The 27,112-nt window shown below is 41.6% G+C and overlaps 1 protein-coding gene across 1 annotated transcript in view; it reads right to left on the reverse strand.

Annotated features, from left to right (window-relative positions):
* Nucleotides 1–17,817, reverse strand: part of MTMR10 (myotubularin related protein 10) — a 50,060-nt gene extending 32,243 nt beyond the window's left edge. Inside the window, exons 1-4 of the mRNA XM_003940552.4 lie at nt 17,424–17,817; nt 16,768–16,828; nt 2,725–2,861; nt 386–458 (exon numbers count right to left, since the gene is read on the reverse strand). Of these exons, the coding sequence (XP_003940601.2) occupies nt 386–458; nt 2,725–2,861; nt 16,768–16,828; nt 17,424–17,483 (331 nt within the window). The 5' untranslated portion in view covers nt 17,484–17,817. The remainder of the gene's footprint in view (nt 1–385; nt 459–2,724; nt 2,862–16,767; nt 16,829–17,423) is intronic.
* Between the last annotated feature and the right edge of the window lie 9,295 nt (nt 17,818–27,112).

The following is a 27,112-nucleotide window of genomic DNA, read 5'->3' on the forward strand; positions in this document are numbered from 1 at the left end:
TCACCCTATATTACAAATTCTTAGTGAAAATAATTGCAAGGTCACCCACCACTTGCGCTCTGCTTGTCTAGAATAATTCATACTTGTCTGTAACTCCTAGAACTTGGGGGTTGGTTTTAACTAGATACATTTAATGATTAAAATTTTAATTAAAAAGAGGACAAAACTTTTAGAAACTATGGAAAGTTACATTTTATATCCTCTTTTTAAAATAATTTATTGACGTCTCCCTGTTTCATTAATGTTCCTAGGATTCAAAAAAATGACAAAAGTAAACTTACAGAAACAAAACTCCAATCCAAGTACGCTGAGAGGTGTGAAGTTATTTTCAAACAGTACTTCTAGAGTGGAATCGACTCTAGAGTATGTACAGAATACTACATACCTGTGACAATTTGCTCAATACATGTTAAAGGGACATCATGGTCACCAAGAAGAAGGTTTCTGTAATGGAATTTCTGGAATAAAAAATTATGTTCATATTAATTCTTTCCCCAATAATCTCACAATGGTAGTATAAGCCTTAAACTGTGACAAATATCTCTTTTTAAAATTTTTTTATTTTTTAATAAAAAAGACATGGTTTCACCAGGTTGGTCAGGCTGGTCTTGACCTCCCGATCAGGTGATCCGCCCGCCTTGGCCTCCAAAGTGCTTGGATTACAGGCGTGAGCCACCATGCCCGGCCGTGACAACCATCTCTACAAAGCATAAAATGCTTTTGTCTAGGTAGCTAAGGTCATTCTAATGTTTACAGAACTTAGGTTAAAATGTACACCACAATCTTAATATCCAATATAGGGAATATCATCAATCACTTTACCAGCAAACATCTGCATGTCTAGATCTGGATGAGCTGGCCACAACATATTAAAGAAAAAAGGGCCCTTAGGTCATCAGATTTTAAATGGGTAAAATCATGTTTGATTTTCACAATGAAGATTTTAAAGTGGACAATAACTATCTTTTTAAAGCACAAAGTCCATTAGAAATAAAAACTGTTAGAAAAAGGTTTTGGCAAACCATAGCTCTTTTTTTTTTTTTAAACTTGTTAACAAATACTTCAGATGCATTTTCAAACTACGGACATAGTTAACACTACCAATCTGCTGTCAATAGGCCATTGGTTTATTTTTTTCCTAATCGTGGTACTGGATTTAAGCTGTTCCAGGTATCTGCTTCTTATTTACAGTGAAATCTGGGGCCAGGGATCATTATGAAGCTAAAAACAAAGAGAAACACCCAAAGCCTATATCCAAATAAGCTATTGCCCCTACACAGTAGATATCTTTAAGTCCCTTAAATTTAGTCTAAATAATCTGGGCACGGTGGTTCACACCTGTAATCTCAGCACTCTGGGAGGTCAAGGCAGGCGGATCACCTGAGGTTTGGCGTTTGAGACCAGCCCGACCAATACGGAAACCCGTCTCTACTAAAAATACAAAATTAGCCGGCCGTGGTGGTACATGCCTGTAATCCCAGCTATTTGGGAGGCTGAGACAGGAGAATCACTTGAACCCAGGAGATGGTGGTGGCAGTGAGCTGAGATCGCGCCACTGCACTCCAGCCCGGGCAACAAGAGCAAAAACTCCGCCTCAAAAAAAGAAAAGAAACTTTAGTATAAACATGCCTACACAAGACTGTAATGACACACAAATATACAGTAAATATTTGTGCAATACAGTAATATAGCAAATTAGTGGATGACTACATGAAATATACTTACATTAAATTATTAGATCCTTAAATTAAAAAGTCTATAGTTCATATGCAAATATTTCATTAGAGAACAATCACTATTATAAAGACAGATTTAGGGGTAACTGTGTATAATACTTTATAAATCAAAAAGAAAATGGCTGGGAGAAAGTCCGGGATTTTTAAGTTAATCACATGAACGCCTGAACTTCTAAAAACCAAAATTATATGGAACTATTACTTTCCAGTAAGAACTTAAAATATCAAGAGGGCTATTAAATTTTTAAATCGATACTTTTCTTCACTCTTCCTAGAAACTAGAATTTGAATTTTAGGAAAAGAACTAATCAATTAAAAAAAAAAGGTAGGCTGGGTGTAGTGGCTCACGCCTGTACTCTAGCACTTCGGAAGGCTGAGGCAGGCAGAATGCTTGAGCTCAGTCTGGGCAACATAACAAAACCCTGTCTCTACAAAAAATTAAAAAGTTAGCCAGGAGCGGTAGCATGAGCCTGTACTCCTCCAGCTACTCAGGAGGCTGAGGTGGTAGGACAGCTTGAGCCCAGGAAGCAGAGGCTGCAGTGAGCCGAGATCGCACCACTGCACTCCAGCCTGGGAGACGGAGCGAGATCCAGGCTCAAAACCAACCAACCAAAACCCAACAACAAAAAGCCAATGAAATCAGTAAAACATGTGCCATTTATAAAATCATTTTAGCAAGTAATTTTTTCTCTTTATGTCATTTTTATAAGCAGGTTAAAGATCTGGAAAAGAGGGAATAACTTCCTTAACGAAAAGGTCACATAACCAATGATCACAGAGGGTAACTAAAGCAAGGTGACTTACAATCCTCTAATTATACTCCTCAAGCAAGTTCCAACATTCTTCTTAAACTTCAAATTTTAATATAATTTATCCCAAACATTACCTAATAATTTTATTATCATTTTTCCATACCTATGTTTTATAATACATACTGCTTAGAGTTAAAAACCTTGATACAATTAAACAGAGCACGAATAAAACACACCTGTAATGGCATTGGGTCATCTGTAATAAAGGAGATTTTGAAGTTACTGCATATCAGCTTTCCCCACAAATCGTACTGGCTTGTGTCTGTTGCGATGCATTTTCTCACAAAATTGACTTCATTTACGACAATTTCTCCTTCAAAAAAAGAAAAATATTGTGTAAGCTACTTTGTCATAAAACACTAATGATCACTGTGGGACCTAGAAGGATTGTTTCAGAAGGACGCTGATGAGGATAGTAAGAACACTCGCCACCGCCCGCCAGGTGCCAGGCACTGTACGCACTTCACATCCTCATAAAGCGAACAGTAACGACAAGGCACTGTTCTCTTGTTCTCCAAGGTGCGGAAAGAGGCAAAAATGGCTCAGGGGTCTGAGCTGGTTGAACTAGAAAGGCTGACCTGAGTGTACTTGTACTTTTTTTCTATGCCATACTACGTCTCATTATTTATCAGTTGGAAGACTTTCTGGAGAAGAAATAAACTACACCTTCTCCTTCAGCATATTTCTTGATGGAACATTTGTGTTCTATTAACACATGACTTGATCTCTCAAACCAATGTCTTTGATCCCTTTTCTAAGGAAGGAGAAACAGAGCTCAGCTTCACTGAATGTAAAATGTTTGGTATGCAAAATTCGCATACCAAATCAAGTTTCCTTCTGCACCCATACTATAATTTAGTAGGCAACAAAACCTTAAAATATAGTTTGAGTTAAAAGGAAAGATTAAAAGAAATAAATATAAGAAGCCAACACAAAAGGCATAATATGCTTTTGAAAGAATAATTTTCTACAATTTAAAGCTTGCTCATCATTAAATCTTAATTTCAAGAACTAAAAGTCAACTAGATACAGAACATTTTAGGCCATCTGTCTCCAGGATCAGCAGTAGAAAAGTGAGTGTCCTGATCTACTTTGCCTATTTCTATCATTATAAAAACCTTTAGCACTGACAAAATGTTTGCTGACAATCCACAAACACCTACCAATTCATGAAGAATGAAACTACAGTCTCAAAACAATCCTCTCTTTAACAAATACGTTATAACAAATCTGAGTTGCAATAACTTTGATTTGAAGTTCTTAAAAATGTACAAGGCTAGTTTTAGTAACTGCCCCTTAAGATTTACTTAAAATCTGCTCATGTCAAATTCAGTGCAAATAGCTTGAGCTCACTTCTATTTTGAAGACAAGCCTCCACTTGTGGCCTGGGAGCCCTGCACACCCAGCCAGCTACCAGTCTCCCTCACCCTTATTTCTCTGCCTACAGTGTTGGCCTATTAATCCCTCATGGGACAATGCTTCTTCTCATTTCATGGAATATTCTTTCCATCTTTTTAAAACCTTCCTATTTAGATTAAATTCACTTATCAAAGCACTATATACTTGTAATTCTACCACTTATCAAAGCTACAATTATATTTTTTTAATTAATGCCTCATTACCCACAGGATTACATGCTCCATGGGGGTAGAAGATGGACTGATTTTATTCACTGCTGAAACGTTAGTGCCTAGAATGGTGTCTGGCACAGGGCAGGTGCCTGTTAAAAGAGTGCTGAATGCAAGAATGAATAAAATCACGACATGACACATGGTTCTGTCCACCACGAGTTGGGCAGTTCTTCTAGTTACAAAGAGAAACTAGTAATTCAATATGGTGAAGCAGTCAAGCTGGCTGGAAGATAAGGGCTGTTTGGGTAAACGATATGTAAGTTAGAGAAAAGTCACAGAACTGCCACTGCTTGCCTACATATCCATTAAAGAGCTATAAATAGAACATCTGTTCTGTCTGATGCTTTCAACAACCTGTAAGGTAGGAAGGCAGATGGTTTCCTTCATACACAGATAAAGGATTTGGACCCAAAGGGGTTAAATCACTATCCTAAGATTTTAAAAATAAGCAGTAAACTCGGCACTTATAACCAAGTGTTCTGATATCCAATCCAATAGTCTTTTTCTATAATTACATACAATTAAATGTACTGTAGTGACATACAGCAAGTACCAAAACTGTATTAAAGTTCAGATATTGGCCTTAATTGAATTCCAATGAGAAAAAAATGTAGGATGACAAGGTGTGTGTGTGTGTGTGTGTGTGTGTGTGTGTGTGTTTATGTATAAATAAAATGGATTGAATAATTCAAATGTATATAATTTAAAGCATCTCTAGCTCCTTGAATATAAACCTTATCAATTCCCATAGCAGATTCTGGGCCACTGAATACTCGACCCTCTCTCCTCGCCAGTAAATCTTAGATACCAGTTATAAGCAGGCCCTTAATTTAAACAATTAAACTAACCATGCCAGTTCAGACAGGCAACACAGTCCTGTAACACTGACTTCTTTACATGGAATCATCACATACTGTGCCACCTTTCTTAGCAAACTCATCTAAAAACAGACTCTTCAAACAATGCTAAAAAAAAAAAATTCATCCAGTGCTAAGACTTATACAAACTTGTTATGCATGTTATACTGAAATAAAAATTCACTTAAAGGCCGGGCACAGTGCCTTATGTCTGTAATCCTAGCACTTTGGGAGGCCGTGGTGGGAGGATCACCCTAAGTCAGGAGTTCAAGACCAACCTGGCCAACACGACGAAACTAGTCTCTATTAAAAATACAAAAAAAAAAAAAAATTAACTGGGCATGGTAGTACATGCCTGTAATCTCAGCTACTCGGGAGGCTGAGGCAGGAGAGTCACTTGAACCCAGGAGGTGGAGGTTGCAATGAGCTGTGATCATGCCACTGTACTCCAGCCTGGTCAACAGGCTCAAAAAAATAAATCACTTAAAAACAAAAAAGAAAACTACCACAGGATTTCAGTTTCCTCAGAAGGGAAGCAGAAGTAATAAAGGGAGGGAAGAGACAGAGCTTGTGTGACCACACTAGTACCATAAACCAACTGTATTTAGGAAGAGAAAGCTCACAGACTGCCCCTCTTTTCTAGAAACCAGATTGCTTTTACTGATGCACAAATGTTAACGTATCAAGCCCAAGAATGCAGTGAGAATGAGACAATGAAAAGAAGAATATATTTAATGGGTCCAAGGGATGGTAAACCATGGCCCACGGGCCAAATAAAAACCCCTGTTTTTGTAAACAAAATTTTATTAAGACATAGCCATACTCATTCGTTCATGTACCATCTATGGCTGCTTTCACAAGACAAAGATAGAGGTGAGTACTTGAAACAAATACCTTATGGTCCACAAGGCCTAAAATATTTACTGCACTTCACAGAAAAGGTTGCTGACCCCTGTGTTAGAGATGGTTATTAAAGTGACAACTCTTAAAATTATCTGAAACAAGGCTTAGAACATACAACTGGGCATGTACCATGTGAAAGGTGAGAAGTGAAGCACCTGAAAAGCAGGTGTTTTTCACCTGCAACGTTGTAGCCATCTCAGCTCTGGAGGACCTCTCAGAGGTGTGATGAGGACCACCTTTCTGATACAATGTGTCCATGAGAGTTAAGCCAAAAGATCCCTTTCTCACCAATGAGCTACAGCACTCAGCAAAAAGTAAATACAGAAACCAGGTTTAACTGCTCTACTGCCCATACTCCATCATCAAAAAGCAAAAGCACAAATCTGGGAGTGAACCCCGAGGGGCTAGATTAGAGCCTGAGATAGCAGAACGAACTTACGCCTGCCTTAATAAACATACGAACAGAGATGCAGTAACAGATGTGTATACACCTGGGCCAGTACACATGTGTATGTTTTCTAGCTCTGCCCTCTGAAAGTTCTCAAGGAAGTGACCCTCCAGCAATAACATGCATACTCAGTACCCAGATTATGCTTTTTAAGTACCATTTTCCAATAAAAAGGACCAGGGCTCTTTGAAGAAATGGCTGATTCCCAGGCTGGGGGAGGGGAAACAGAAGACGAATCTGTAGCCTCCAGTAGTGCCAGAATACCAGAAAATAAGAAAATGGGTGTGAAAAAAAGGAGGGCACAGCATTTCCACAGGATACAAGAGCCAACATGAAAGAACTCCCAATGGCCAAAGCTGGAACAATCTGAGGAACCAAAGAAATAACAAAAATGCCCGATTAGAATGTCAATTAAAAAGTATCTGTGAATCCACACTGTTGTAAACAGATGATTGAATAAAAGATAAATGGACGAAAAGAGACAAATCTTCCTTACAAAGGAATTCCAATTAATAAATGTAGGAGAAATAAGGGAAGCAAAATCATGATTAGAACATCACAGTAAGGATCAAGAAACCATCAAAGACTCAATGTCATAGACTGAATGGTTGCCGTGTGCAATGTGCATTGATGAATGCTAAATTCAGTGAGCAAACTTTTAAGGAGAAACAGGTTATCTGTATAAGCACAAAGCTATCTTCCCGGAAGTATTAACTAATTACTGTGGTAGTTTTAAGGTATGTCCACAAATTTGTGATTCTCCTCCCTCCAGGATGTGCAGCTTAATTCCCAATCCCATGAACGAGAGCTACACTTAGTGATTTGCTACTAACAAACGGTATGGAAAAGGAAAAACAGTCACTTTCTAGAGGAGAAACCTGACAGATACCACTTTAACCTGAAGTGATCAAGGTTAACATCACCAGTAATCAACCATGTTGCTGTCTTGTGCCTGCTCATATGACACAAGGGAATGGGATACCACCTCTCTGGTCGTCTCCCCCAAAATCCTCTGCTTAATCAAAAGACGACATCAGACAAATCCAAATGAAGAGGCATACTACAAGACACTAACTGAACAACAATCTGAGGGAAATCTGGGGAATCTGAGGAAAGGGTATCCACAGATTCTTCTGTTATTTGCAACTTTTCTCTAAGTCTAAAATTATGTCTGTATTTTAAAAAGACAATTTGATGACATTTTTAGGGGGTGGTTTATTAGAACAGAAATCTGGTAATTTGAAAATCATTCCTTTTGTATTAGTATATTTCTATGTTTAAAGACCTTTAATATACATTATTTGGGGTGAAATAAATATCTAATTCTTACGCCTATAATCCTAGCACTTTGGGAGGCCGAGGCAGGCGGATCATTTGAGGTCAGGAGTTCAAAAGCAGCCTGGTCAACATAGTGAAACCTTGTCTCTACTAAAAATACAAAAAATTACCTGGGCTTGGTGGTGTGTGCCTATAATCCCAGCTACTCAAGAGGCTGAGGCAGAAGAATTGCTCAAACTTGGGAGGCAGAGGTTGCAGTGAGCCAAGATCGCACCACTACACTACAGCCTGGGTGACAGAGCAAGACTCCATCTCAAAAAAAAAAAAAAAAAAATCTAATTCAATAGAAAAAACACGTCAAAGTCTTAAAAGATGAAATGAAAAAACTGTAACAGACTGAGACACTGAGAATAAGGAAACATGACAACTAAATGCTATATAGTATCCTGGATGGAAACCTGAAACAGGTGAAGAACATTTGTGGAAAAACTAGGGAAATGTGAATACAACTAGGCAAATGTGAATAAAACCTGCAGTTTAGCTAATAGTATTGTTAGTTTTCTAGTTGAGTTATTTACCAAGGTTACATAAGCTATTAACATTAGCGGAAGCTAGCTGAAGAGTTCACATTAACTCTACTTTTTTGTACAATTCTTACAAATTCAAATCCATTCCAAAATAAAACTACTAAAGAAAAAAATGAACAAGAGACACATTAACAACAGCCAAAAAAAAAAAAGTGAAAGGAGGACTTTCTGGGCCAGGGTCTTTTAAGTGTCACACAGCTTTTTCTTACGGAATGGAAATGAGCCCTTGGAAGAGAGCAAAGAACAGAAGTACAGCGGGATAGAGGGGAAGAAAAAAGTAAACAAGGGCACTTCTGAGGATGTGCTACAACTGGGTCTTCCTACTATGATAATTAAATTAAGTGTCAAGTTAGTGACATGAGTTTTATTTGATAATGCTAAATTTTGCTCATGCAGAACCAGTCTTTAAAATATTTGGATCATGTAGTACAGCTGTCTGCTCAAGTAAGTTATGTGCTCGTAATTTAAATAAATAATAAGGAATGCTGAAGAGGTACTGTCATAAGCTACTGCCATGCACTGAAACACTGTGGGCCAGAAAACTAGCTTATAGACAGGGAAGAAAAAGAAGACACAAAGTGGCCTCTTTCCAGATAGGACATCTAAAGAGAAGGGTGCTGAGACTGCTCTTGTTCACATGTTAAATCAGTGATCTTGAAGAAAAAAATCCTAATAAAAGCTTCAAAGCTCTGAGAGATGTCAAGTTTTCAGGGAGACTATACACTTGTGCTTTTTACGCAGTGAAAGGGTGGTGTGCTAGAGACGGCCGGCTGGCCTGCCTGTGACAACCCACCAGGCTCATCTCTCCCAGCTCTGTGCTATGCTATCAGGCACGGTGGGATCATTTACACCACCAAGCACTTCCTAGGACACCACAAGGAAGCCTCATGAATATAGAGAAAGCAGGAAATTAGCTTCAGTGTGTGGTAAGCAAAAAGCATCACAGAAAAACCTTCTAAATTAGAAGGTTTTTGTGCCTGCTCACATGACACAAGGGCAAGGGATAGCACGACGGGCCAAGGGCTTCACCACTACCTGGGAAGAAATCAAGAAATCCAAATTTATTTTCTCAAGCCCCTTTCATCTGTAAATATAAATGAGAAGAAAAGTATAATTATAGTTAATTAACCTCTAAATGATATGGAAAGTTTTAACTCCCTGAGGACCACAAAACCATGTTTTATTATCTTTCCTAACATCTTGTACATTTAGAAAGTCAGCACATGTTTGATGGGTAGAGATAACAGTTCCCATATATTTTAGCTTGGAAAACAGTTTAAGGCAAAGTCTCACTGCACATGTGGCTAATTAACCTGTGGGATGCGTATAGACCAAAAGCATAACTTAACTTGGGCTTTTAACAGTAGGGTAACTGCCCCAGTTTGCCCGAGACAAAGGGGTTTCCCTGGGATGTGGTACTTTTAGCACTAAAACCAGGACAGTCTCAGGCAAACTGGGACAAGCTGGTCACCCTAGCTTTAGGTAAATTCAGGAATTAAAGTGGCTCAAAAGTTATTACAGGAAATTTAAACTATGTGGAAGATAAACACAAAATACTTAATGCTGATACTAACACACAATATAAATAAGCAAGTACCAGGATGGGGGCAGGAGGAAGGGTATAGTGCAGATCTCAGGAAAAGACCAGAACGAAATCTTGAAGGAAGAGCACTGAGATAGTAGAGAATGCATAATAATAATAGTAACAAGTTCCTAAATAAGGAATAAGGTATCTGGAAGAGACCAAGGAACCAGTGTGATTGAAGCAACTATCAATACTGGGAAACAGTGAGAAAGGAATTCATTGAGGTACAGTGTTAGCAAATTACAAATGTTAAAAGAATTTGGATTTTATTTATGGAGGATCATGAAAAGTTACTGAGCAGGGGTGGCACGGTACCGATAATAGATAGTGAGGAGTCTGGAGGGGTAACAGAATGTTGGCCTAAGGTACTGCAGCAGGAGCCCAAGAAATGGACAGCTCCAAACATTCCTAAGGCTCTACAGGTTAGGATACAAAGCTAATGCTAAGACAGAACAGTTACATTGTTCACTGTTCCAAGGGTGTGTTACAAGCCCTTTGGTCTTTCAAAAGCAATGTATCCACAAAGTAAAATACTACAAAAGTCAGTCTACAATCACCTATGAAACCTACCTACAAAAAGGAATTACATAAAACACCAAAAAGAGAAAGTCTTTGCCTTTAAGGGATTCACAATCCAACTGAGGAAATAAGACATATGGTGAGGCAGAAAACAAGAACCGTATGGGCCAGTGAGCATGTCAAAAATAAACAAGACATCTATGCAACAATGGCTATTTTCATTTCCCAGATGGCCAATGGCTGTATGCTTTTCTGATCTGATTACAAAAGACTCTGACAATCAGTGCATTCATTATCTAACAGTTAATCTCAAGAATGAAAGTGCTGTGCGCACTGTAGACGGGAACAGGGAAAGAACTGAGCTGACGCACAGCCTTAGCACAGTGGGCCAGGCACAGCAGGAACTCAAGATTCAGAGCCCCAGCATTGGATTCCTGAGTCTTTCTTGACACCCCTACCCCACCCTAAATCGGGCTTAGGTGACCTTCCTCTGAGCCCTCATTACCTTTTCCTCTCCTCTACTGACACATCTCCCAGTGAACTGAAACTGCCTAAAGGCAGGACCCCACCTCTTCAGCATTTCACCCTTCTGCCAAACTGCATCAAGCACACACTCAGTACCTGCAGAACACAGTAATTCATTATTGTTAGTCGTGGCATTTCATCTCTTCTCCCTTAAAAAGAGCATGCCCTGTGGTGAGAAGAGAGCAAAGGCCATCAAGCCCCACTCACTGCAAATCTTAAGTCCTCAATACAAAGCTGCTCGCATTTCACCAGCCTCTGCTTCAGCATAGCCAGCAACAGGAAGTCCACTGCCTCCCCAGGACATTTCATTTTCTGGCAGCTGAAATTCTTTGAAAGTTCTTCCTCATGCTGGGTCAAAATCTGTCACTGTTGTGAAAAGGGCAAAGACAGGCTGGGTGCGGTGGCTCACTCCTGTAATCCCAGCACTTTGGGAGGCCGAGGTGGGTGGATCACCTGAGGTCAGGAGTTCAAGACCAGCCTGGCCATCATGGTGAAACCCCATCTTTAAAAAAAAAAAAAAAAGAAAAGAAAAGAGCAAAGACAAGGACAGAGCTCTTTTTACCTCACTGGAGAACTCTCTCCAGGCTGACAACCAATCTACTCCCCAACAGTTCCAAAGCACAAATCTGTACCCGAGTGTCACCAGTGCAGCCAGGTGGGCCATACTGCTTAGTGGTGAATGGTACAATCTGGCAGCCGGACACAGAACTCTGGCTCTGCCTTGCTAGCTGTGTGACACTGAGCAAGTTATTTAATCTCTGCAAACTACAGTTTTTACATCTGTCAAATGGAGATAAACTGGTATCCTAGCTGGCAGGACTGTTATGAGGATTAACCTGTAAACTCTATTAGTTAAGGATCTCAGTTTAAAGTATGTTCAGAAACATACCTGGTAATAGCTCAGCAAAAAGAATACAAGGTTTTTGTGTTAGCTGGACCGCAAGGACAATGAAACTGAGGGACTTCAACACATTAGTATACTCCCTTGGGGTTCTTCACTCTTTCAACAGATTTTCTGGAACTGTGGCCACTTGCAGCATTACCAAAGGGGACCTCTTCCCTTAGTACCAACTTAATAATATCCAGAGGCAGAACTGCGTTTATGCTTGCAGTCCAGGGTGGGTTATTACCCTGGCTAGCCACACTGGAACCCAAAGTTGGGTAGAGTTAGGACAGAATAATTTGTCAAAAGAGGGAGGATGCATTTTTCGGAGGATGGTAGAAGGGGGCCAGATGTTGTGGCTCACAGCTGTAATCCCAACACTTTGGGGGACCAAGGTGAGCCAACTGCTTGAGCCCAGGAGTTTGAGACCAGGCTAAGCAATATAGTTGGACCCCATCTCCAGAAAAAAATACAAAAATTAGCCAGGTACGGCGGTGCGTGTCTGTAGTCCTAGATACTTGGGAGGCTGAGGTGTGAGGATGGCTTGAGCCCAGGAGGTCGAGGCTGCAATAAGCTATGATCACACCACTACAGTCTAAACTGTGTGACAGAGTGAGACCCCATCTCAAAACACAAACAGAAAAATGGCAGTACTCCTAGACAGACCAAATAATTAATGTTCTCTGTGTGAGTGCTTGCAAAATTTTATCTACGGTATTATTATAATCTCATCTAGTGGGTTCAAGTTTATATTCCAAACCAGGCACAGTACCAAACTAATTTAAGGGACCAATACAGAGTTTTTAATCTTTTTAACTTAGAAACTTTTTGAAAGCCACAGCTATTATCACCGACATTTAACAAAAAAACCTACCTATACCAAGTAAGTTAGAAGAACATAATCTTAGAATAAAAGACAACCTTTTAAATCAAATAAATTTAGCTTTATTAAAGAAAGCTACACTCCTTAATTTTCTCATTCTGACCAGAGGCTGGTAAAAACTTCATCCAAATCTGATGCCAGGCCCTGGCTAGAATCTGGAAACCAGTGATCCAGGTCACAGTCTTCCACCTTGTTAACAGGTAGCCTGGAGCTCACCCTGGCCTTGCTGTGATACAGGCCCATGACACCTCCAGCACTCTCCCTATCCAGCACAGACCTGGCACCCAGGAGATACTCACATCCTCATCGAACCGATCCACCAGTCCAGCAGCTAAACAGGGCACAGTCGGGCATTACATGCTCTTAATACATATATGCTGGACACACATACTTTTAAGTCAAACTCAAATTTGCAAGTACTGGAGTGACTTTACACATACACAACATAATCACTGAAACAATGAGACTCACGTAATGAGAGGAAGATAAAGAGAAAGGCTACACAAAAGCTGACTACTTTGACAGAGGACTCTATTTCAACGCCAGGCTCAGATAAAATTCTCTTGAAACGTTTGGCATAAAATAACGCAGACTTTCCTTTATTCCTAAATCTGAAAGTCAGTCTGTCTGCGTGTGTGCATGGCCAAGGTAACAGTTTAGGACGTGGTCTGAGGGGTCCTTTCATTCAGTCACTTAGTAACTAAGATCTAAGTATCTATCACATTCCTGGCCCTGTGCAAGACATCAGGACCACAAAGTTGAAGTAGGTACAATCTCCATGTCAAAGGTTTTTATGAATCAGGAAGCCTGCAAATTACTAACATAAACCACAATCTAAATTAAATTACTAGTCATTTTCTTCTGTTTTCTTTACTTAGTAAAAGATGAGGATCGTTCTGAATTTAGCCTCAGGTTCCAACAGTGCACATGGTGACAGCACACAAATAACTGATTTTGTGTTCTAATTTTCATCTGCTTATTGAAATAAAAGTTCAAACCTGGGGCAACTGAAGTAGGATACCCTTGAACTCAAGGCATTATGCCAAGGCACAGCATGCAATACCATATCCCTGAACAATTAATTTTTTTGAAAAATTTACTTTAAGTTCTGGGATACATGTGAAGAACGTGCAGGTTTGTTACAGAGGTATACACGTGCCACAGTGGTTTGCTTCACTATCAGCCATCGTCTAGGTTTTAAGCCCTGCATGCATTCGGTATTTGTCCTAATGCTCTCCCTCCCCTTGCCCCTCATCCCCCAACAGGCGCCAGTGTGTGATGTTCCCCTCGCCATGTCCATGTTGAACAATAACTTCTGTGTCCCTGTATATAGCCACAGGTGACGTGGTCAAGTTTTCCATTGATTTTGGATAGTAAGGAAGACCAGAACTACATTCACTCCCACTGAGTAAAAGCCCTATCCTACTCTAGGTTTTTAGATCATCAATACTTCAGTTACTTTCCACTTGCCTTCCAGATTTCATGGGTAGAGCAGTAGGCTGCAGGCCAACAAAGAGCAAATGGTAGCAGTGAGAGATGTGACAGGAGAGGTGAAGCAGGAAACAAGAGACCACATCAGGGCAGCCAGACAGAACACAGCCAGGATGGGTGCAGGAAGGCCAGAATGAGAGGGTAAGAACAGAAAGGGAGAGGAAGGGGGCAAAAGACATCCTAACTGAGGACCGGCTAAATGTTGGTAAGGATAAGTCAGGTACAAACAGAATGCTGGGTGACAGAGCAATCATGTACGCAGGCACAGATTTCAGCTATGATGTGGCCACTAATGCAAGAAAAATTAACACAGGTCAGAGAACTCCTTAATGGACGACTAAAAGGCTCAGACTTAGTGTTACAGTGCTTTTAGAATTTGTCTAAAAACAATTCAGACTTAGCTGCTATTTCTGGGACAAGAAAAGCACAGTCAGAAACTGGGTTTAAAATTTCCCAAAGAACTCAGACTTTTCAGCAGAAAGGTAAGCATTTAGATAACCCTTCAGTGAGAAAGTTCTTCAAACTTATGCATACTTAGTAATACTTTTTATTAGCATATCTAATATTTAAAAGCTAATTTTTAAAAAGTGGCTAGGCACGTTGGCTCACGCCTGTAATCCCAGCACTTGGAGAGGCCTAGGTGGGCAGATTACCTGAGGTCAGGAGTTTAAGACCAACCTGGCCAAGATGCAGAAACCCTGTCTCTACTAAAAATCCAAAAATTAGCCAGGCATGGTGGCAGGCACCTGTAATCCCAGCTACTCAGGAGGCTGAGGCAGGAAAATCGCTGAACCTGGGAGACAGAGGTTGCAGTGAGCTGAGATCATGCCATTGTACTTGAGCCTCAGTGACAAGAGACTGTCTCAAATAAATAAATTAATTAATTAAAAAGCAAGTACTGGCATTTATAGCTAAGGCCACATTGTTTCTGAGTGTGAAATCATAGTATGCAGTGTGGAAGAATCAAAGCCTAAGAACAAGACCTGTTCAAAGAAAAAGAAGTCAAAGTTCAATAGCTCAGAGGCACTCATTCAAGATGAGTACTGCTTCCCATCCCTGCATTTTAAATGCTCACAGTGACTAAGACTAAAACAGCACACAGTGAGCAAGGGTTACTTAGCAATTCTATTGTTCACTCTAAGGAACAGTACAAAGAATTAATTAGTACACACAGTTGAGTGAAAAGCACTAACAAAATCAAGGGAAAATATTTATGACTCCCACAGAAAAGTTTAAAAAGCACTTTTGAAGAGTTAGCATCTACCATATAGAACCAAAGTTTGGTGTTTTTACTATTTTGTCCCTATGTAATATTTAAATTTCTTTTTTTTTTTTCTTCTGAGACAGAGTCTCGCTCTGTCACCCTGGCTGGAGTGCAGTGGCTCAAACTCAGCTTACTGAAATCCCCGTTTCCAGGGTTCAAGTAATTCTCCTGCCTCAGCCTCCCCGGTAGCTGGGATTACAGGAGTGCACCACCACACCCGGCAGACTTTTGTATTTTTAGCAGAAACAGGGTTTCACCATGTTGGCCAGGCTGTTCTGGAACTCCTAACCTCAGGCAATCCACCCGTCTCAGCCTCCCAAAGTGGTGGCGTGGGTCACTGCGCCTGGCCTATAATATTTAAAATTTTAAAGTTTCCATATTTGTTCAATTTTTACCTACAAAGTTGTAATTAGTTTATTAGATTTGGCTTTAAGTCGTGACTCAGATTTTACAACGTTGATAGCAGCCACACAAACTAGTATTTGATTTCAGATTCAAAACAGGGTTTCCTAAGTATTTGGCTACTTCCCCTAATAATCTCATTAAACAATGAACTTTTCCTAATTATTATACAAGTGTTACACAATTCAAAATATCAATTAAGCAGTATTTTGTATGCTCTAAAACAAACTCCTCTCTACCACAAATCCCTATGTCTGTCTCTAAGGTCACCTATGGTAAATTTTGTTCTAAAGCAGTGTTTCTCAATTGTGTGATTTTTGTCCCTCAGAGGTGGGGGAGAAAAAAAAATTGGCAATGATAAGAAGCATTTTGGCTGTGGCATTTAGGTCGCAACTAGGTGGCGAGGTATAAGGGTACTACTGGCATCTAGTGGGTAGAGGCCATCTTTGCTGCTATACGGAGGAAAGCCTGCTCCTTCTACAATGAATTATCTGGCCCCAAATGTCAATTAAGTGTTTCTGCTGAGAAAAGCCTGGTTCTAATTGAAACAAGCAAATCTGCAAATACAGCTGACAACTTCAAAAAGCAATTGCCCAACAAGTAATGCAAAGTCAGAGACACAGACACAATAAAGGCCTCTTTTTATACTATCAAAATGCATTAAAATGATTTGACTATTAATCATTACTGCAGTGAGTGGCAGACAAACGTGTAGGCAGAGTACTTTTACTACCCAAGCAATTAAACATATACGTCTTTTCAAAAAGAAATTCAGGAGATTAAAAAAGGAAATGAGGTAATGATATTCTTGACAGTTCTTTTTTCTCCTTTCAGTCACTAGATTTTTAACTGGAGAAAGTTTAACAAGAGAAGGGAAGTTTACCACATGACACTATTCGGCAGACTAATCTTAGACCAAAATAGATTGCTAAAGTATCTGTTAGAATTCTAACTAATGTTTACCTGGCAAAAGGACTGGCTCCAGTTTTTTAATCTTCGGTTCCGAATTGATCTTATCGTCACTCTGAAATACATCAGCAAAAAGAATCAAAATCTCAATCCTCCCCACCCTCCGTAAAACACTACAGCTAATGTTTTCTAAGTGATGACACATGTGAAAGACCCATACCCTCCCCCTCTCATTTAAATTCTTGCACATATTAACTGAGCTCTTTTTCTGATGTGCTCATTATTGACTTGGAAGGCTGATAACAAAAAACATTTAAACTGCCAATGTGGCTTCCAGGTGTTCCCATTTGAGGAGCCGCCTCGCCCGGTGGCCCCAAGAGCTGCAATCATGCCGGCGGTCACCGGAGGTGCGGTGGACGGGGTTGGAAACTAAAAACACCCGGCTCTCAACATGGAGCAAAACTACGGACGACAGGACTTCGGACAGAAAATGGGGGCGCAGGAGTTTTACAAGTTTTACACGAGCCGGGGGGGGGGGGCTCCCGAGAAGGCGCGTTTCGCAGCGCCGGGGATCTGACACCCGCGCGGCTGAGGGCGGGGAGACGCGCGCGGCGTCCCGGGGTCCTCCCGTTCCCGGGGGTCGGCCCGGAGGCTCCACGGACGCGCCCAGGAAAGGGGCGCTCGAGGGAGGTGGGGGGGGGGGTGTTTACCTGGAGCGGCGGCAGGAGGTACGACCTGAAGGTGGGTCTGGGGGGCTTGAGGGAGAACATGGTGCCGCCGCCTCCCGACGCCTCCGGGCGCAGAACTTTCAGCGCGGCCGCCCCGGCCCCTTCTGCGGCCAGCCGAGCCGGGCAAACTGACGGGCGGGGACGCGGCGCAGCGCCCGCCCGAGCGGGGAGGGGCCGGGCCCGGCCAGGCCGACGCGGGCGCAGGGGCCCATCCCCGGAAGGGGCCCGGTGCCCCGCCCCGAGGGACGGCGTGCGCAGGGCCCGCAGCCCAAGCCAGCGCCGGGACGCAGGGTGGTGCCGAGCGCCCGCCGGGAGGCCCTCGGCCCGGGCGCCGCGCGGAGCGGAGCCCAGCAGCCACCTCGAGAACGCGGCCTCCGGAGGGCGCTGCTACGGCGGCCCGCAGGGGTCAGGCGGCCGGCGGGGGGCTACGGCGGCCTGCGGGGGCCACGGCGGCCGCGCCGGGCGGCCTTGGATGGCGGCGCCGGGCACCCTCCGTTTGGACTGCAGTCCTGGGACGGTGCCCTTGACTTCCGCGCAGGCAGACTTCGGCCTCCGGGCCTGGCGAGCATTATGTTAAAGCTCTCGAGCAGGAGCCCGGGGTAGGGGAAGGGGACTCGGGTCACGGGCTCAGGCGGTCACCCCCGTCTGCCCCCAGCGTGCTGGGAACCTGCACTGGGAAAGTGGGCCGGTGCCGCCAGCGACGACCGGGTTCTGACGCCCAGCGCGGTCCTCACCGCCTGGGGTGAAAGCCCCTCCAGGCCGGGCGCGGTGGCTCACGTCTGCAATCCCAGCACTTTGGGAGGCCGAGGCGGGCGGATCATGAAGTCAAGAGATCGAGGCCATCCTGGCCATCATGCTGAAACCGCGACTCTACTAAAAATACAAAAAATGGCCGGGCGCGGTGGCTCAAGCCTGTAATCCCAGCACTTTGGGAGGCCGAGGCGGGTGGATCACGAGGTCGAGAGATCGAGACCATCCTGGTCAACATGGTGAAACCCCGTCTCTACTAAACATACAAAAAATTAGCTGGGCATGGTGGCGCGTGCCTGTAATCCCAGCTACTCAGGAGGCTGAGGCAGAAGAATTGCCTGAACCCAGGAGGCGGAGGTTGCGGTGAGCCGAGATCGCGCCGTTGCACTCCAGCCTGGGTAACAAGAGCAGAACTCCGTCTCAAAAAAAAAAAAGAAAAAAAAAAAAAAATACAAAAAATTAGCCGGGCGTGGTGGCGCGCGCCTGTAGTCCCAGCTACTGGGGAGGCTGAGGCAGGAGTATCGCTTGAACCCGGGAGGCAGAGGTTGCAGTCAGCCAAGATGGCACCACTGCCCTCCAGCCTGGTGACAGAGCGAGACTTTGTCAAAAACAAACAAACAAACAAACAAACAAACAAAAAAGCCCCTCCACAGGAAGAGGTTCTTCCATCACCCCATCTGTTGTCCTTGCACAGAACTTTAAGACAGGGATGTCCTCCCAGCAGCTGAGCTGAGCACTGGTTTCTATGGGATGCTGAGCCTTGCGGTGGGGCCTGCACGGATACATTGGTGGGCAACCCAGACTCCTCAATGGAGTTAATTTCTACTGTCCTTATTAATGTGAAAAAAGATACTAAGCATGTTGCCTTCCTTTCCTTTCTTGCTCGTCCTCACAAAAATGCTAACGAGCAGATAAATGATCAAAAGCCCAGCAAGAGGAAGGCCCTAGCAATGTGGGGGCTTTAGCGGGCTATGAAAGGGAAAAATCTGCCCATTAATTGCAAAGAACAGACGAGTCACAGCATATCAAGGACAGGTCACTTCTGAGCTCTTACTGTAATTCTGACTGGAGCCGACTTTGGAGGGAGGGGGCTGGCGGTGTTACATTTTGTACCTTGAGACTAGGTCCTTCTTATAACTTCAAGAATCAAACCCCAATCCAGCATTTTATGATTGATGAATACCACAGGGAAGCTTCCATGTAGCCATACCAGTCACAATCATACTGATGAGTGCTACTCACAGGAACATTTAGCAATTTAAATAAAGATTCAGAAAGTTATTCTTTTTCTGAAAATAATTTATTCTGGATTTAGAACCCTTCTGATCTTTCAGGTTAACCTGTTTGAATTCCACTCTACCCAGGAACCATAACTGTAATTGTATTTTTTTTAAGAGTCTGAGTCTCACACCATCGCCTGGGCTGAAGTGCAGTGGCATGATCAGGGCCCACTGCTGTTGCCTCGACCTCCTGGGTTCAAGTGATCCTCCTGTCTCAGCCTCAAGTAGGTGAGACTAGGGGCATAAGCCACCGAGCCTGGCCATAACTGTACTTTAAAATGTTAGTTCCATCGGATTAGAAGTGTTAAAAAACACTGTCTTGCACACTTTAAAAATTTTTTTAATGAATATTCTGTTATTCCTTTATACTCAGGATATTTCCTGTAAATACTCTTGAAGCAATAATTGGCTTTTTCTTTACAGTTAAATGACTCTGTGATTTGGGTTTTTCTGTACAGGTTTTCTTAGGATCTGCAACTCTTAATGTGTGACCACACAACTGAAAAGTGGAAAAACTCTGATTTCCAGATTTGTTATTGTCTTAACAATAAATTTTATGACATTTCCTAGGTATCTGGTTGTATTAGTCTGCTCAGGCTGCCATAACAAAATACCACGGGTTGGTGCCTTAAGGAGCAGACATAAATTTCTCCCAATTCTGGAGTCTGGGAAGTCCAAGATCAGGGTGCTAGGAAGGTAGGGTTCTGCCTGACTTACGGCAGGCAGACAGGCGAGGGCGCTCTGCCAGACTTGCAGATGGCCGCCTTCTCACTGTGTCCACACACTGCGAGGGGAGTGCAAGCTCTCAGTATCTCTAGGGCTCTCTTCTTGTAAGGACACTAATCTTATCAGATTAGGACCCTACCCTTATTACCTTATTTCCCCTTAATTACCTCCTAAAATTTCTGTCTCCAAAGATGGCCATACTAGGGGTTAGGGTTTCAACATAAGCATTTTGGATGAACATAATTCAGTCCATAGAACTAGTTTTATAACCTCTTGTCAGATCTTGATGTCCGAGACTACTCTGTATGTCTGGTGTTCTCGCATATCCCCTCCTTCCGGCTCTCATGTCACTATCTTGTCCTGCGTCACCCATTTTTCTGTTTTCTAGTTTTTTATTTTTTTGAGATAGCGTCTTGCTCAGTCACCCGGGCTGGAGTGCAGTGGCGTGATCTCGGCTCACTGCAACCTCCGCCTCTCAGGTTCAAGTGATTCTCCTGCCTCAGCCCGCTGAGTAGCTAGGATTACAGGTGCCCGCCACCACACCTGGCTCATTTTTGTATTTTTTAGTAGAGATGAGGTTTCACCATGTTGGCCAGGCTGGTCCCAAACTCCTGACCTCAGGTGAACTGCCAGACTTGGCTTCCCATCACTCATTTTTCTGACCACACCTCTCTTTCCATTATTGGCTCTTCTATCATTGGGGATGGTAGCATTCTTTAAAGATTACTTCCCTTTCCCTATCAAGAAAAAGCAAAACTAACATGTCTTGAATACCGATTCAGTGCTAGGTACTTTATATATTCATTCAGCGCTCATTCAGTGAACTAATGAATTTGTACTGAGTACTAACATTGTGGCAAGTACTGTTCAGGACACTAGGACAATGTTTCTACTTTCATGGCATTTTCATTCTTGGTAAAAAGATAAAAAAATTAATATAGAGCATGTCAGGTGGTAATGTGTGCTGTGAAGAAAAATAAAACATAGGGACAGAAAGTTGGTTCCATTTTTCTCTGGGGAGTTGCATATGGCCAGGGAAGGACTTTCTGATTATAGGACATTTGAGCAGAGACAAAAGGAGTGAGGGAGCAAGTCAGGTAGACATGAAGAGGAAGAGCATTTAGAGAAGACAAGATTAGCAGTGCAGATGCTTTGAGGTAAATGCCTTTAAGGGGTGTTTGAGGCCAGTGTGACTGAAGCAGCCTTATGTAGTCGGGAGGAAGACAGAGGGAAACAAGCCAGTTCACAGAGACCCCAAAAGTTGAGACGATTTTACAAGGTTTTGAGATAAGAGTGATATGATCTGACTTGTGTTTTAAAATAATCATTTTGACTGCTGTAGTGGTACAGCATGGTGGCCTTTGGAAGACCAGTTGAAGTCTTTTATAACATGCCAGTAACAGGTGATGGTGGTAGCAGTGGAATCGGTTAGATGTGGTTAAACATAATGTCTACAAAACGAAGCCATTGCTTGAGTATATGGTTTTCTTTTTTTTTTTGAGATGGAGTTTCACTCTCGTTGCCTAGGCTGGAGTGCAATGGCACAGTCTTGGTTCACTGCAACCTACGCCTCCCAGATTCAAGTGATTCTCCTGCCTCAGCCTTCCCAGTAGCTGGGATTACAGGTGACCGTTAGCATGCCCAGCTCATTTTTTTGTATTAATAGTAGAGACGGGGTTTCCCCATATTGGCCAGGCTGGTCTCCAACTCCTGACTTCAGATGATCCACATGCCTCGGCCTCCCAAACTGCTGGAATTACAGGCATGAGCCACCACACCCAGCCAAGTAGATAGTCTTTTAAGATGACTACTAAGTAATTTAATAAATCTGCTTCTTGAGAGAGAACCGTGGAAAGATGACAATAGCAGCATAGTTTTTTCAATCTCCACATAAAAAAACAGACAAAGCAACTATATGGCAGAACCAAAACCCAAGGACAACATCTATAACAAATCCAAGTGAATTGGTATCCCCTTAATCTAAAAAATATAAGTGTGTGGGAACAAACCAATAGCAGTAATATGGCAGAAATAAGACCCTTGTGGTATCAGCATAGAGAATCAACGAAGCATCTGGAGAACACCAAAATAGCTGAAACATGTCCCTAGAAGGTCTAGCCAGTCAAATTGAGAACAGCAGCAGAAACAGGAAGGGGTATTTGCCTTCTCTAAAAACATGAGAGTGCAGGAGCCTCCTGTAAAGTCTGGAGGGGCTGGAGTAATATCGCTGCAGGAACTCTTGAAACTAATCTGCTAGGCTTCCTTCCAGGAAACAGACCTACACTGATGGCAAACTGTTGGGCATGGAAACAAAATTGAGCAAAATAGAGACAATAGAGAGAAAGGAAAACGATGTTCCAGATAAAAATGGAAGACCAGGAAATCTCCAAAGTAAGCCAACTCTTAAAATTAAAAAAAAAAAAAAAAATCCACACCAACATTACACAGTAAAAACAGAAGTTCTCTATGAAGTTAGAAAAATTATCCTTAAAACTGCCTCCTTCAAAAGTTCAATAAAACCAATTTCACATAAAAATAATCACGTGAATGTATGGAAGTCAAATCACATAGAAAATTATTGTAATGAAAGAGAGTGAGAACAGAACAGCACTCATACTGACAATAAAAGCACACCAGAAAGGAAGCTCACAAAACAGATAAAAACTAACATCCACTATTTCAAAACAAGCCAAAAGATCCTAAGAAAATGATGTGAAACATGAAAAGAACTATATAAATCAGAACTAGAAACATTCGAAATGAAGTGAATAAATTCAAAATAGAGGCCGGGCGCACTGGCTCACGCCTATAATCCCAGCATTTTGGGGGGCTGAGGCAAGCAGATCACAAGGTCAGGGGCTCAAGACCAGCCTGGCCAATATGGTGAAACCCCATCTCTATTAAAAATACAAAAGTTAGCCAAGCATGGTGGCTGGTTCCTGTAGTTCCAATTTTCGGGAGGCTGAGGCAGGAAAATCACTTGAACCCAGGAGGCAGAGGTTGCAGTGAGCTGAGACCACATCACTGTACTCCAGCCTGGGTGACAGACAGAGACTCCATCTCAAAAAAATAAAAATAATTTAAAAAAATAAAAATAAAAAATTCAAAATAGAATCAGAAATCAGAATCTGAAATGAAGAATAAGCTAAAAGAAACCCAAGGATGAATAAACACAATTGATTATTCTTTAAAAAAAATAGAAGATGAAAATGAGAAAAATGCTAAAAATCAAAAATCAATGAAAGAAGTTGAACAGATTAGAAAGAAAGTCTAGATATTGAAGATAGGCAAAGAGAACTAACGAATAGATAATAGGAGTCGGGGTGGGGGGAAGGAGGGAGGACACAAGGAAACAGAACAAATAGTTCAAATTATAGTTTAAGGAAACTTACTTGAAATGAAAAGAAAATATTTGAAACTACATATTGAAAGAACACACTGCACCTGAGAACATTGATCTGGGCTTACCAGCACTAAGACACATTGTTCTAAATCTACTGAGCCTTAAATAAACAATAATGAACATTTCTTTGGCTATCTAGACAAAAAAAAGCAAGTGACTTTCAGGTGAAAGAAAATTAGATTATTATCAAGACGTTTTGGCAGCAATGCTTTATGCCAGAAGAAAATGGAGTAACGTATTCAAGGTACTCAAGGAAAGAAAATGTGAGAGAGAATAATAATTATGGCCGAGAGCAGTGGCTTAAGCCTGTAATCCCAGCACTTTGGGAGGTGAGGTGGGTGGATCACCAGAGGTTGGGAGTTCGAGACCACCTTGGCCAACATGGTGAAACCCCATCTCTACTAAAAATACAAAAATTAGCCAGACATGGTGGCGCATGCCTGTAATCCCAACTACTTGGGAGGTTAAGACAGGAGAATCACTTGAACCTGAGAGGTGGAGGCTGCAGTGAGCTGAGATCATGCCATTTACACATATTTAAATTCATGAGGTCATAATGGTGTTTAAATAAACTAAACCATCAGTCACCTGGAAAAACTGATTTCCGGATTTGTTATTGACTGAACTGTTATGACATTTTCCAGGTGTCTAGTTGTATTAGTGTGCTCAGGCTGCTGTAGCAAAGTACACAGACTGGTGGCTTGAAGAACAGAAATTTCTTTCTCACAGTTCCAGAGGCTGGGAATTATAAGACCAAGATACCAGCAAGGTTAAGAGTTCTGGTGAGGACTCTGCCTGGTGTGCAGACCACTTTCATCCTTTGGAGGACAGTAGAGAAGCAATTCATTGTTTTTAAGACTGGTAAATAAATGGGAAAAATCAATCAGTCTTTATTTCTGCTGTGTAGTATGAACTATACCACTGTGTAATCAACTAGTAGATGAAAAGAATAATCTCTTTATAAATAACAGCGTTTGAGTATTATAATTTTCAACCTCCTATACATTAAAGGATCTAGGCATTGAGTATCAACAGCTGCTGACATCACAAAAAGAAACACAAGTAGACACATGTGCCTCCTAGTAAAAGAAGCAACACCATCTTTGTAGCCTTGCCAAAGGGATCAGACCTAAGCCTGAATAAATCTCTGATTCCTCCTGCATCAACAGCAGAATATGTCAAAATGCCTGAGTATTCAATAAGTAAAGTTTAAACTGTGGGAAACTTTGTAAGACAAGTGGCCCATGTTCTCAACAAAGAAATTGTAAGGAAGGGAAAGAGAAAGGTAATACCAGATTAAAAGATATTTAAAAGACCTTCAAATGAAAAAGAAGTGTGAGACTAACTACAGTGCTAAGGAACATTCAGGCAATACAACTGTAATGAAATGCAAGTATGGTGATTTTAAAACGTGTTTGCAAATGTTTTAAGCATTCCCCTCTATGTGACCCCTACGCTCGAATCTGAGCTGGCCTTAGTCACTCATCAATAGAATGCAGTAGAAGTGACTCTACAGGACTTCTGAAGCTTGGGCATAAAAAAACTGTATTTCCTTCTTCCTCAGTGGGACACTCGCTTTTGGAGCCCCAAACCATCATGTGGGAAATCCAATCTCTATGAGGCTGCCATGCTGTGAGGAAGCCCAGGCTGTTTGGAGAGGCCATGTGTATGCGCTCTACACTGAGACTGAGATCTCAGTTGAGAGCCATTATCCATTTTCAGACATGTGAATAAAGACATTTCTAGATAATCCCAGCCTCCAGCTGTTGAGTCACCTCTAGATACTGAGTCTTCCCAGCTGAGGCCCCAAATATCATGGAGTAGACAGTAGTGTGTGATAGCCAGCCTGTACTGGCTTGCAAGAACCGATTATTAGTATGTCTTCCTAACTCCATATTCAGTGATGCCATATTGAAATTAAAATTGGCTATGGCAGGAGAATTCACACATGGAAATCAGCAAACACTGCAAATCAGGGGCATTCTTGCTGTCTGAATTCCTGACCCACAGAATCCACGCGCGTAATCAAATGGGTATTTTAAGCCACCCAGTTTTGGAGTCACTTGTATTAATAATAGAGTGATAATAATTGGAACAGCAAGGAAAGGATTACTACAAAAAGACAGTTACTTTTCATGGAACAGAGGTGGTTGAGTTAGGGACTTCTGAGACTTTTGGGGCAGCTGGCAAATTCCATTAATCTGAGTGGTGGTTACAAGGATATTGAGCTTACAATAATTAAGTCAGTCAGTTAGTATCGAGTGATTTTCTGCATTTTTATCTTAGGATAAAACCTTTAAAAGTCTTTTTTTTTGTGTAGGAGGTAATAAGATGATTTCATTTCTCTTTATTTTTAATATATATTTAGCAAAAATGCATTTTTGGTATAGAATAACTACATGACAACATTAACAGTGTGAGTTTTAGATTTTGAAAGCTAAACTATGGGAGGCTATAAGGACTTCATGATGATGCAACATACGTATGTATTCAGAATGTAAGCAGCCATACGATCTTAAAGCAGATAGCCACAGATCATGAGGTCCTTTGATAGTTCAAGTCTTAGCTTCCATTGACCAAAATTCAAAACAAGCGTACTTTATACCAAATATAATATTATAGCTCATTTGTGAGTGTGCCAGAGTTTTGGGGATAAAAGAATAAAAAGCCTTCTTCTTATGTTACCATGTTTTACATAGCACATAAATATAATTCTTACTCATTTATTAAGACAGTTCTACATTTTAAGTGATTTGAACATAGGCAGTATTCTTAATGTATTAGATACTGCTAGATTTGATTAGATTGGATATTAGTTCCCAGTATTGGTGGTCCATATTTAGACAAAATTGTAATGGCATTGGGAATAATAATGTAATAGTTAACAATGTAGTACCAAGCAGTCTGGCACAGTACCCCACATGGAAGACTGTCAATATTTGAGTTGTACTGTATTGGTAAAGTACTAGTCAACTATATGGTACGATTTAAGGTATACAAGAAAGGTCTCAAGAATAGTTGGCCCAGTCACAAGTTCTGAAATCACACCATTAGAATTGATCTATCTGGATTCATAAGACAAATATCCTTTAAAAAATCCTACATCAAAAGTCCCTTTCAGCCGACACCTGGGCAGGAGGCAGGTATCACAGATCTTAGTGAGACTTAAGAAAATGAGAATTAAGGAAATGCCACACCTTAGGCATGGTGGGACGGACCTTGGTAAAGGGAGACTGTGTAATGAACAGATACAGGGAGAATTCCAAAGATAGGCTTTATCTTCCGCAGACCAGCTCTGCTGAGGTGTTATAGATTCCCCAGCTTATTCTGAGATAGCTCTTTTCTAGGATATGGCAAAAGGCTGAAGGTTTTTTTGACACTCAAAGGAAAGAATTAGGAGATAAAATGTAATGGGTTAAGTATTGAGTCAAACAAACACATGTGGCAGGATAGATTAAATTAGTCTCAATGTAGCAATATGCAAATAAGTAATAGTTTATGTTAAATAAATG

This window comes from Saimiri boliviensis, chromosome 5 (genome assembly GCF_048565385.1).
Source record: "Saimiri boliviensis isolate mSaiBol1 chromosome 5, mSaiBol1.pri, whole genome shotgun sequence".
Classification (NCBI taxonomy): domain Eukaryota; kingdom Metazoa; phylum Chordata; class Mammalia; order Primates; family Cebidae; genus Saimiri; species Saimiri boliviensis.